The sequence below is a fragment of the Parasteatoda tepidariorum genome, chromosome 3 (assembly GCF_043381705.1).
Source record: "Parasteatoda tepidariorum isolate YZ-2023 chromosome 3, CAS_Ptep_4.0, whole genome shotgun sequence".
NCBI lineage: Eukaryota > Metazoa > Arthropoda > Arachnida > Araneae > Theridiidae > Parasteatoda > Parasteatoda tepidariorum.
In genome coordinates, this window is record NC_092206.1 from 7093004 (window position 1) to 7105064 (window position 12061).

Sequence of the window (12061 nt, forward strand, 5' to 3'; positions counted from 1 at the left end):
TTTTAAAAACAAGCATACATCAAATATCCAATCAGAAGCACTTGCATTACGAGGGTAAAAAAAATCTTAAAAACTACATTTACATTTGACACACAATTTATTTCTACATGTCCGAAATAAGCTTAAAAAATAAAGCACATGAAAATTATAAGAATAGAAGCTTCTGTTAACTGTTCTAGAAAAAAAAAATTTATTTTGAAGTGTTGTTTATTCACATTCTTTCAAAATTCTGGTCCAAAACTGACATGATTTATGAACGTTGTTTACTAATGTTTAATAATATTTTGCGTTGTAGGAAAAATAAAATTTGTCAAAAAACTAATAATAGAACATTTTTGTTCAAAAAAAAAAAAAGTTTCGAAATTTTATTCCAAAGAAACTGAAGGAAAAGTCCACCGCATGAAATGAAAGCAAGTCGAAACAACATAAACAGAATTTATTTCGGGTTCTTCGGGAACATGATCTTCTGGTACCGTTGTACACTGGGGGGAAGTTTTGAAGAAGGTCTATACCGCAAAGAAATACTCTTAAACAGTTTCGTCAATGGAAACACAATATTTACTCTAAAGAGAACACAAAATATTCCAGATATTGTTAAAGAAGAAAAAGAGGAGGGTATGAGAGAAGATAAAAGCAAACGGAAAGAAGATTCCAAAGTTAAAAGGGAATGTAAGATATGATTGTGAAGACTTTTGAAAAGGACAAAAGGAATACGTAAAAGTACTGAGTTTCGCTGACTTTTTTAACTAATTTTCANTTTTTTTTTTTTTTTTTTTTTTTTTTTTTTTTTTATTCTTTCCGAAACTTTCGTAGGTGTAAGTAATATTGAAAAACAAATCCAATCCTTCTTATTTATGCGAGTAAGAGTTTCGAAAAAGTAATAAAATAAAAAAAAAGGAAATGAGGGGAATACATAAGGAAAATAATAAACTTCGGATAAATATTCTTAAATATTATGTGGAATAATTTGTAAAATTTGAAGACTGGAGGTGATCTATTTTGTATGAAAAGTGGATATTTTTCTTACAGAAGTTCAACACACTTCAAAAAAAATTTTTTTTTTAAAGATTTTTCTAAAATATTTTATGTAGCGGTCAATATGATTATTTAGTTATTGTTAATACTAGATGATTATTAATAGTAATCAAATATTTAATTAATACTTAATAATTTATGATAATTTATCGTTTTTGAGGCAGGAAATAAAGTTAATAATTAGGTCAATAAGAGCCGTGATGCCTCAGGGCAGTGTTTCCTAAAGTGTGGTACGCGTACCCCCAGGGGTACGGGAACAGTTTAACGGGGGTACGCGTTCTTATGCGAAATATCTTTCAAGAAACGAAAATTTCAAAAATTTTTAATTAAAAACAAAGCTAGCCATGAAAATTTACGATTACGTATTTTTCTATTGGCTATTTTTTGCAGAGTTAATAGTTAAAAATTAGTGGTGTCAACAGCCAGTTGTGATTTTTAACTTTTTTTGGAACTTTTTTATAGTAAAAAATACATTCATTTTTCTTATTAGTGGTACACAGCGTTACGAAAAATTTAAAAAGGGTACTCAAAAGCCATAAGTTTGGGAAACACTGCCTCAGGGGATAGAGCGTTTGCCAGCCAGTAAAATAAACTGGGTTCGAATCACAGCGATGGCTGGTCGATGCGAATTTAACATCCGGTTTGCACAGACCACTCTGCTGACGTAAAATAACCTCAATGGCAGACGGATCATGGGTTACAGTCCTCTTACCGTTGAGCAAACTGTGGGAGGTTTTCGTGGTTTTCCTATCCATCTAACGCAAATGTGGGTGTTGCAACAAAAAGTCCTTCACAAAGGTAAATTTCTCCTAATACTTAACAAAGGAGTTCCCTTTTCTTCTGGATTGTGTACAAAATTACAGGCTACGAAGTTGATCATTAGTAGTTGTGACAAAAAATTAGGTCGGCTGTTCAACGACGATTATAAAATAAAATAAAATTAAGTGAATAAAGTTTGGTAAATGTGAGAATTTTTCAACATATTTAATATTAGTCTAAGAAATGAACTTTGATAACATCACTTTCTTTATTATTTATTTATGTACTGCATTAGAATTTACTCACTTTTAATAATTTTTTTAAGGTTAAAGGCCATTTCCTGGTATAATTTGTCTGGTTTACTGCACATTAATCTTTTTTTATGACGGAAATATTTTCATACTTGCGCAGTAATTTCTTTTAACCTTCTTTAAACCGGGAATCATTAATAATCAAATGAAAAAAAGTGATAATTAAATAATAACAAAAAAAGTATAATTTGCTGAAATATATCACATAAACCGGCCAGCATTAGTAACTACCTAACTTCATTGATAAGTAATAATTATGATATGTTTATGAGAGTGTATTTTCTTTGGACATTTATCAAAATAAGTGGTTAATAACTGGATTTATAATTTTATCTCTAGTTTAATAACCGTCATTGAACAGCTGATTTTTTACCAATGCCGCTGTTACCAATGTTCATCTCCGTAGTCTTGTAATTTTGAATCCAATCCAGAACGCAAAGGAACTCCTGGATTAAGTATAGGAAAAAATATGCGTTCCTGGAGAACTTTTTGATGGAACTAGCGCGTTACATGGAGTGGAAAACCACGAGAAGCTCCCACGGTTATCCTGATGGCAAGGAGACTCTAACCCATGATCCGTCTACTACTTAGGATATTTTACGTCAGCACTGTGGTTAGTGCAATGCGTGGGCGGAATTCGAATCGATCAGTCATCGCTGGGATGGAAACCTGGTTCATCTCATTGTCAGGCGGGTGCTCTATCACCTGAGCCACAGCAGTTCTTCTCCCTATCTATGTAGATAACGTGTTTAGGAGAAACATTTATACATAACTGAACAGCAATCATGCCACTTGACAGTGCTTTTCAAATCTCTTCGCCAATAAAGACTTTATGCGTTGAAACTGATAAATAACTAAAGTATTTTAAAAGTTAGTAAATTTTTAAAAAAAAATTGCCCATTTGGAGGGATTTTTTCACCTAGGTAAAAATTATTAAAAATCTACGAATAATTCTCTATTATTGTAAATTTTAATTAACCCAGATAACTCTGTGTTGGAGTTGATTTTGAAATATTATAAGATTAGATCACAAAAGCTTAACAGTTTCTCAAAACTAGGATGTCTTTTTACGTCATTTTCAGAATAAGTATTGAAGGTGTTGGCTAAATATAGGTCAAATTTCACTTGACGCTCTTTTTCGAGGCTCCGTCACCAAGGAAAATAAAAGAAAGTCATAGTTTAAGTACTTTACACTGGAAGAAATGTGATGATTTTAAACTATATATATATATGTATATATAATCTTACCACGAAGAATTATCTGGGCTTTAAAACCGACAAATAACTTAAATATTTTAAAATTTATTAAACTTTTTTAAAAAATCGCCAATTTGGCAACATTTTCCCACCTAGATGAAAATTATCAAAATCTCTGCCTTCTTCTCAGTTTTTTCAAATTTTTATGAGCCCAAGTAATGCAGCATTGGAGTAAGTTTTTAAATAATAAAAAATTAGACCACGAGCTCTTTTTATTTTCACAAAACTGTTACTTTTCTCCATAAAGATGTTCTGCGCCATTTTCAAAGTAAACACAGTGGCTTTATATAGGCTAAACTTGACCGAACATTCATGAGTAACAGTTTCAAATTCACAGCAGTTATAAAAATAGCATATTCGCAAAAAAACATCATTTCATATTACGACGGAGCCTTTGAGAAACAGCTTAACAGTCAGGAATACTAACATACAGCAAATGTGAAAAAATAGTATAGTAATGTTCCAAATATTAAAAAATAGCATATTATGAATTGATAGCATAATATTTTATCCTTAGAAAAATAGCATATTATTATACAACATGTTATATAATAACATAATATTATAAAAGTAGCATATGTTTATGTATCATATTCTTTATGTAATAGCATATTATAATAATAGTACGTATTATATTATGCTCATATAATACGTGTAATTACGATATATGTGATAACATAGCATTCGAAAAACAGCCCTAACAATTGTTTCTTAACAAAGCCACGTAAATAATCAATCTAAAATTTTTCACTTAAAAATACTTTAACAAACTACGTTACTTAACAAAATTTACATTAGACCATAAATATGACCTTTAACATTTTGTCGGAAGCAGAAACCATGAAAGGAACTTACTCTGTACGTGCCTAAATTTTCCACAGTGCAGCTAAGTTGAGCATCTCTACCGATTGCAATTGTTACGTTTTGAATGGATTCTGCAAATTCTGGTTCTGCTTCGAGCAAATAATCTAAAAGAAACAATGATGTATTTTAATAAAACAGAATTGTAATTTAAATTGTAACTGTACTTAAAAAATTGCTAATGCTTTAGAATTCTCAACAAGCATTGCACTGATATGAAAAAAAAAATGCAAAACATAATTTGATTAGTCCCAAAAAATATCAGAATAAATAAATTTATCGGTAAAAAATCTCATTTTTACGTTATCAGTTTTCGATAACTGTTAAATATTTTTTTTGCAGATTTTGATTTTTTTTTTAAATTTAAAATTGTTAAGTTTAGGAATTTGTAATGATATTTTCTTTAATCGTGATTATATTATCAATTATAATTGAATCGCTTATATATTTGAATCTATTCATCTCGATTCCATTAAATTCCTCTATATTACACTAAGTTTCAGTGATATAAAGCCTCATCATAAGAAATGATTATATGGGTTTCGATGTAATTTGATTACATTGGATTTGATGTCCGGATGTGTTGGTTTAAATGATATCGCTTTTGATAATGAATTACATGGGTTGAAAATTCAATCTAATGCCTTGTTGATTGACTTTTAGGTGGAAAAATGATTTTATGCTGTTATATATATTTTCTTTTATGAAAATGTAATATCAAATTTTCTCTCCGAGTTGAAGAAAAAAAGGTTTGATTTATAATAGAAAGATGAAATAATTGATGAGCGGATTTGAAAAAAGGTTCGAAATATAAACTAGATTTCAACATTTCTCATTAAATTTATCTTTTAAAAAGGTCTATAATTTTACTAAGTTATTGTATACATCTCTAACCTGCCAGTATTGAAAATAATAGAAAATTTCTGCGTGTTTTCACCAATAATCGTCTTTCTAGTGAGAAAAGCACAAAAAATCTCATAGAGAAAAAAGAAATTTAAAATATGGAAAAATTTATCAAAAGACGAAACATGGACATTGCATAAATAAATTTAATTTAAGTTCAATAACTCTTTTACCATTAAACTTGAAAGGAAATAAACACAAATTAAAATACTAAATGGTCAAAGTGTTATAAATTTTTCTTCTTCTTTTTTTATTAGATCTGTGAGTAAAAGTTTGAAGTAGTACATTAAGTACTATTTCGCCTGTAATAACAAACTAAATAATTTTCGAAAAATATTCTTCTGTAATACTCAAACAATAAAAAATGCTAATAAAGCGACGCACAACCTCTTGCTATTTATAAAAGTTTTTGAAATATCATTAAGTTTTAATCCAATTATCAATTGGATTAATTGTTTCAGATAAGTTCAAAATTTTTTATCTTTTAGTAACAGTTTGAAGTGACATAATAAGTTCTATTTATTTAATACAGTTTTAGTTTTTCATAAGTTATTGCCCTTTGTTATCTAAAAAATGCTGAAAATTTAAATTTAAATTAATAACCTTACAATTTTTCCTTTCCTGAGTAGCAATTTGGAATATTTTAGTTATCTCGTAAACAACTTTAATAACTTTTTGAAAAATGTTTTTACTCCAACACCCGAAAGAAAATAACCGTTAATAAAGCATCGGGCACTTAAATTGTAATTAATAAATAAATTTTACTTTTAATCTGCGTGTAATAGTTTGGAATGTTCTATTTTTTTTGTAAGCAATTTTAATCAATTTTTAAAGATTATTCTACTTCAATAATCAAAACAAAAGTAACGTTAATTACAAAATCGATTATTCGAATTGTAATTAATAAATCAGTTTTTTTTCTTAAAACTCTGAGTAACAGTTTGGATAGACCTATTTTTTTATTTCTTTCGCAAGTAATTTTAATTATTTTTTAAAAATTATTTCATCCCAATAATTGAAAGAAAATAAACGTTAACTACAAAATCAATTATTCAAATTGTAATTAAAAATTCAGTTTCTTTTTAAAACTATGAATAGCAGTTTGGATAGTCCTATTTTTTGTAAGCAATTTTAATTAATTTTTAAAAATTATTCCACTACAATAACCAAAAGAAAATAAACGTTAACTACAAAACCGGACACTCAAATTGTAAATAATAAATTAGTTTTTTTTTAAATCTCAGAACAACAGTTTGGACTATTTTATTGAGTACTAATTTTCTTGTAAACAAATTTAATTAATACTCAACATTTTATTTCACTGTGATGCACAAACAAAAAAGTAAACAAAACTACCGAAACATTCAAAGAACAAGCGTAATTATACCACAAACTACAGCATTTACAAAACTAAAACAGGCGTAATAACAACATATTTGAAGCAAGGCAGCATCACTCCAACTTTTCCTTTCAGAAGAAAGTTTCCCGGGGAGAAGAAACCATTGTTCTTAATACCGCCATAACGCCCTGTTTACCTGAGGAAATTCAGAATCTTTCAGGCGAATCATAAATTACTTCGGAACGCGACAAGCGTCCCCAGACATCGAAATCTTCGCACCTACAACCCTTCTACACCCCTCTTAATAACCCCTGGGGAGTGGGCGAGTAGCACGTTCGGTGATTAAATGCCCTTCACCCATACATACCCTATCCCGATCCCAAAATCTCACAGACTAATTGAGGGTAATGGAAATTTCAATAAAAGCATCCGCTCAGATTCTCTCCACTCATTAAAAGGAACACAGGTCGACTCGCTGTTAATGGAAAGAAGTACAAGGGTAGTTAAGTCACCCCCTTTTATCCTTTTTAACCCCCTCCCCTTTTTGTTTCACTCGGATTGGGAATAGGTAGGAGGAGCTGAAAAATGTAAGAAACAAAGAAATGTTCAATGGTTCTATTTTGAATCTGCCTTTTGCGTGAACAGGTGTAGACATAGTTTTGAAAGAATTGATTGAGTGGTAAGAATAAATAGCATGTCTGGACGTGTTCAGCGTATGTAATTTTGGAATGTAGTGTTTCGTGGTCATAAAAATGGGTAAGGATTAAAAAATGTCTATAGTTTTAGGTCTTAAGGTGTTTAACATTAATGGATTTCTATGGGTCTTGTGGTATTTACATAACTTTGCCATTATTTACAAAAACTTCGAGTTTTTTTTTAATAAAAACAATTGCGAGGCTTTTTACAAAATTTCAAAATTACTATCACATTTATTTTTTTTTAAATAAAAACTTATGAGCTTATTCTAAAACAAAAGTGGGGTTATTTATAAATTTCTCTTTTCTTAATACTATTATTTTAAAAATTTTTTTAAGGAAGTTAATAATCAAGTGTGTTTATTAACAAAAATTATGCTTTCATTGCTTCGCAAGGACTTTGAACACAGAAAATAGGCCTTCCAACATTTATACTTCAGAAAATTGATCGTACGAATGGTGAAAGGCGCAATTTGCTCCAGCACAGTTATTGCCACTTTATTTACCAGACCTGAATTCGAGGGGTTTTCCCGTTTTTAGTACATCTTGGAAACAGGGATTTGGGCTTAAATCACTAAACAACAAAAATAAAGGCTTTGGCATCTGTTAAAAATTCTTGCGCAAGGAATAAAATAAATATATTAATTGACTTGCAAATAAATAAAATAAAAAATTAATAAGATGAATAAAATAAAAATATTAATTGACTTGCGTGTCAAAGAAGAGCATTTGTTACATTTTGCATTAAGACCAAAAGTAGTCGAATTTTATATTCATTATAATTTTGATCCAAGGTAGAAATGATAGTGTTACATTTTGTAAGTTTGGGCGAGACATTACAATTCGTAAATTGATCTTCAATATGCGCAAACCATAATTTCAGAGTTTCATTCCAAAAAGGAGAAGGTTTTACTGAGACATTGAGTTATCGAGCTCTGCATTTCTTGTGTTAGGCATAGCTTATTCCATGGTTGCAATTTTAAGACCAAAGGTTTCTTCACACTTTGAACACTTATAAATATGTTACAGGGAGTCAGGACCTTATCTACAAAATAACACTTTCAACGGAAGAACGTGTCGACAAAACAACCTTGTCGACGAAATGACCCGGTCGACGAATTGACCTGGTCAACTAAATGACCCGGTCGATGAAATGACCCGGTCGGCGAAATGACCCGGTCGGCGAAATGACCCGGTCGACGAAATGACCTAGTGGTGTCGATGAAGCGGCCTGTCTATGAATGTGATTTTCGCTGAAATGAACGCGACTCGCTACAGAGAGCAATGTTTCATGTTCAGCATTAAAATTATTGTGTTTTGCATGGAAGTTATTTTTTCCTCCTTTNAGTAATAAGTAATCAAATGCATTGTTTGCAAGAATCTCAAAACACAATGATGCCAAATGACTTTAAAATACAACTGAAACAGTAACCCGGAAATTTAGGCAGTCCCGAGCTTGCAGCGCTCCCTAGTGTAGAAAACACCATCCATAAATATGTTACAGGGAGTCAGGACCTTATCTACAAAATAACATTTTCAACGGAAGAACGTGTCGACAAAACGACCTTGTCGACGAAATGACCCGGTCGACGAATTGACCTGGTCGATGAAATGACCCGGTCGGCGAAATGACCCGGTCGACGAAATGACCTAGTGGTGTCGATGAAGCGGCCTGTCTATGAATGTGATTTTCGCTGAAATGAACGCGACTCGCTACAGAGAGCAATGTTTCATGTTTAGCATTAAAATTAGTGTTTTTTGCATGGAAGTTATTTTTTCCTACTTTATGTATGCATATTAAAGTAATTAAGAAATGGGTAAAAATAAAAATGCATGTTTCATTTTCACTAATAAAAGTTCGAATAAAAAAAATTTAAAACTTCGTCAAGGAAATAATATTTTAAGCATTAAATGTCATACTTATTCTTGAATTTTATATTCTTGAATGTTATATTTCATTTATTCTAATATTTTGTGAAATTAGTTTTAAAAAGCATTGAAACATCAAAAAGCTGTTCATAAGACATATTTTTAATTTAAAAATCGATTACTTTTAAAAAATTGCACTATGTATGTATATTAATTTCGAAACAGTTTGTTTATAAAGTATTCCTTAAGATGCTCTTCGTTGCTAAATGCATTGATTTATTTTGCTGTCGATCTTCATTCAAAATATAATCTAATATTTTGCTCATTGCTAAGTTATTTACTTGTTTTGCTATTGAACTTATTATTCCAACTTTTGCAAACTTATTACTTATTATTTTAACTTTAACGTTTATTTTATTTTAACTTTTGCAAAAATCTATTTTATTTTCTCTTTTAACTTCTCAAAAAATTTATATTGTTTAAAATAAAATGTGATTAAAAAATGGGATTAAGTATGATTTTGGTAAAAAAAAAAAGGCGCATGTTTTTTTTCCCTTCATATTTTTCATTTATTTTCAATGTACAAATATCTTTATTTTGTGCAAGAACTCAGTACTGGGGACCCCATGTTAACACAGCATTTTAAATCATAGTTCAGATATATTTTTCAGTCATCAAACTTATTTTCTGTAGATCTTCAACTTGTCCAATTTTTACATTTCTCGATTTAAAAATGATTCGAATTCATATTTTATTCAGCGTGCGAATTTAAAACCGCTTTCTGATTTCTGAATTCCTTTAACTGTCAAATGTCATTTCATGTTGCGTGATCGAACAAAATTATGCTAAAATATGATGTAAAAAATAGCAAAAGATAGCAATATATAAAATAAAAAAATCTTATTTAAATGTATACTTTGAAAGATTACAGTATTGTTAATTAAATCAATTAGATTCTTAATATAACTATAACAAGAAGGGTACCTAATGTAAAAAAAATAAAATAAAATGGTATCATACGAAGCTTTTATGAATGGGGTACCTGCAAGTGACGTAGTGTGGGTGTCTCGATCCTGATTGGTTGTTGAAACGTGGCATTTGTTTACGTTCGCAACTGCTCTTCTAATTTTATTTCGAGTAAACCAAGCTCATCAAGTATCAATTCACTTAAGTGACACATTCTGTATTCTTACGCAAAAATTCTTTCCGTATATTTCAATTATTTATGTTTCTTAACACAGACAGGCATGAAGCCGTGCGGAACATAAATAAACTAATTATACATCAAAGTTGCCAGGTACACAAAACAAAAATATGTCAGGGTTACAGTAAAAAAAAAAAAATTCTAAGGTAAGTAACAGACGTAGACAAGAAAGAATTACATTTCAATAAATTCGATGTGTGATAAGGTGCTGGATTTAATTAATTTCACTTTAGTTAACATTTTAATTTATGTGAAGAAACTTAGCTCAACTTAAACACGCCAATTTGCTCCAATTTGCTGGCGATGAAGCCACAGGTCACATGTGTGGGCATCGTAATTTACTTTTTCTTGAAGTGCAAGTACCCAATTCCTTTAAAGGAAACATTGTTATTCATTTTTATCCTTCTGTCATGCTTAAGTTAGTCTTCGCAAAGGAAAAAAAAATTACCTATCTGAAAAGAAATGGCAACAGTTGTATAAAATATGAATAGATAAAGGAATGCCTTTTATTTGTGAGATATCTGGTTCAAAACTTGCGCTCGATGAAAGTATTCAATATTTTTCATAAATTTTTCTGTCAAATAAGTCTGAATTATTTTGGAAATGCTATTGCTGCTATTCAAACAGATTAATGTTACAAATGATCGAAGTAAGCATTAGTTAGGTTTATGCACGGTTATGTTTAGCTATGGGTAACAAATATTTTCGATTTTAAAGAAAATAGATTAAATCTTTTTAAAATATCCATTAAAAATATATACCTAAAAATTTGAGGTAATTTCTTAAAATAGTTGAAAAAAATCCCCCCCCCCCACACTTAAACCCTTTGAGGCAGATCGGACACTGGTGTCTCTTTTATGTATTTATCTGACACTCTTTTCAGGTAAAAAGATATTTCGGTATTTTTTAATTATAATAGATACTATTTTTTAATTGTATAGTATATCTGCAATAAAATATAAAATCCAAGAAAAAGTATTTTGAAGGTACATTTTTTTCATTCATGCTCAAAATTTTATTAATAATTGATTTTGTAAACCAAAGAAATTTCAATGATTAATCTCTTAGATCTCTCTTAGATCTAAACTGCAAAGACGATCAAATTTGAAAAATTATTGTTTGGAAGTGAGCTGTCTTTGAAAGTTTTACCTTTAACGCAGAAAAAGACATGCTGTATTTCATGCCTATTTCATGCTGTATTTTATAACCATAAATTATTAAAATACCAAGTATAATATTTTTTACTAATTTATTTTTCTAAATTGGTACAAAACGAAGAAAAAAGTAAGAAAAATATATTTAATAAAAATTCTATGTCAAAGTGCTTAAAAAAAAAACCTTACTGGCATGAGTTTTAATCCTGAACTCTTCAAAAAAGGTACTTGTACTGTCTTCAAAAACTCCTTTTTATATTTTTTAAATGCTAAGTATGGTTACGTAGGATAACTTAATCAAAAGCATAAAAATTTGACTAGATTATAGGTCAATTTCTTGACCAGGTGGCAAAATGACTAAATCATCAAAGTAAATTGATTTTTAAAACGACAGGAAATTACGTATGCCTTTTAAAATAATAATAAATACTGTTCTTATAATATTTATTGAAGATAGCAGATAATAACTATTGCAAATTCTAAATAGATGATTGTTAGATGTAGAATAATTATTTTATTTTTACTTTATCGAGGAAATATACTTCCGGTATAGTATGTGATTACAGTAGTGTACAATGAGAAAGAAAAAAAAGGCAATAATAAATAATTTGGACATGAAACTTTTAAAAACATTCAAATATCTATCTATCTATCTATCTATATATATATATATA

The 12061-nt window shown here is 29.5% G+C and overlaps 2 protein-coding genes across 2 annotated transcripts in view; one reads left to right on the plus strand and one right to left on the minus strand.

The window, feature by feature from the left end:
* The window catches only part of LOC107455484 (uncharacterized), a 383034-nt gene that overhangs the window by 100604 nt on the left and 270369 nt on the right, over positions 1-12061 (plus strand). The gene's annotated exons all lie outside the window — the stretch shown is intronic.
* LOC107455482 (lachesin) overlaps positions 1-12061 on the minus strand; it is a 174377-nt gene that overhangs the window by 27000 nt on the left and 135316 nt on the right. The window contains exon 2 of the mRNA XM_043041967.2: positions 4218-4330. Coding sequence (XP_042897901.1) covers positions 4218-4330 — 113 coding nt within the window. The remainder of the gene's footprint in view (positions 1-4217; positions 4331-12061) is intronic.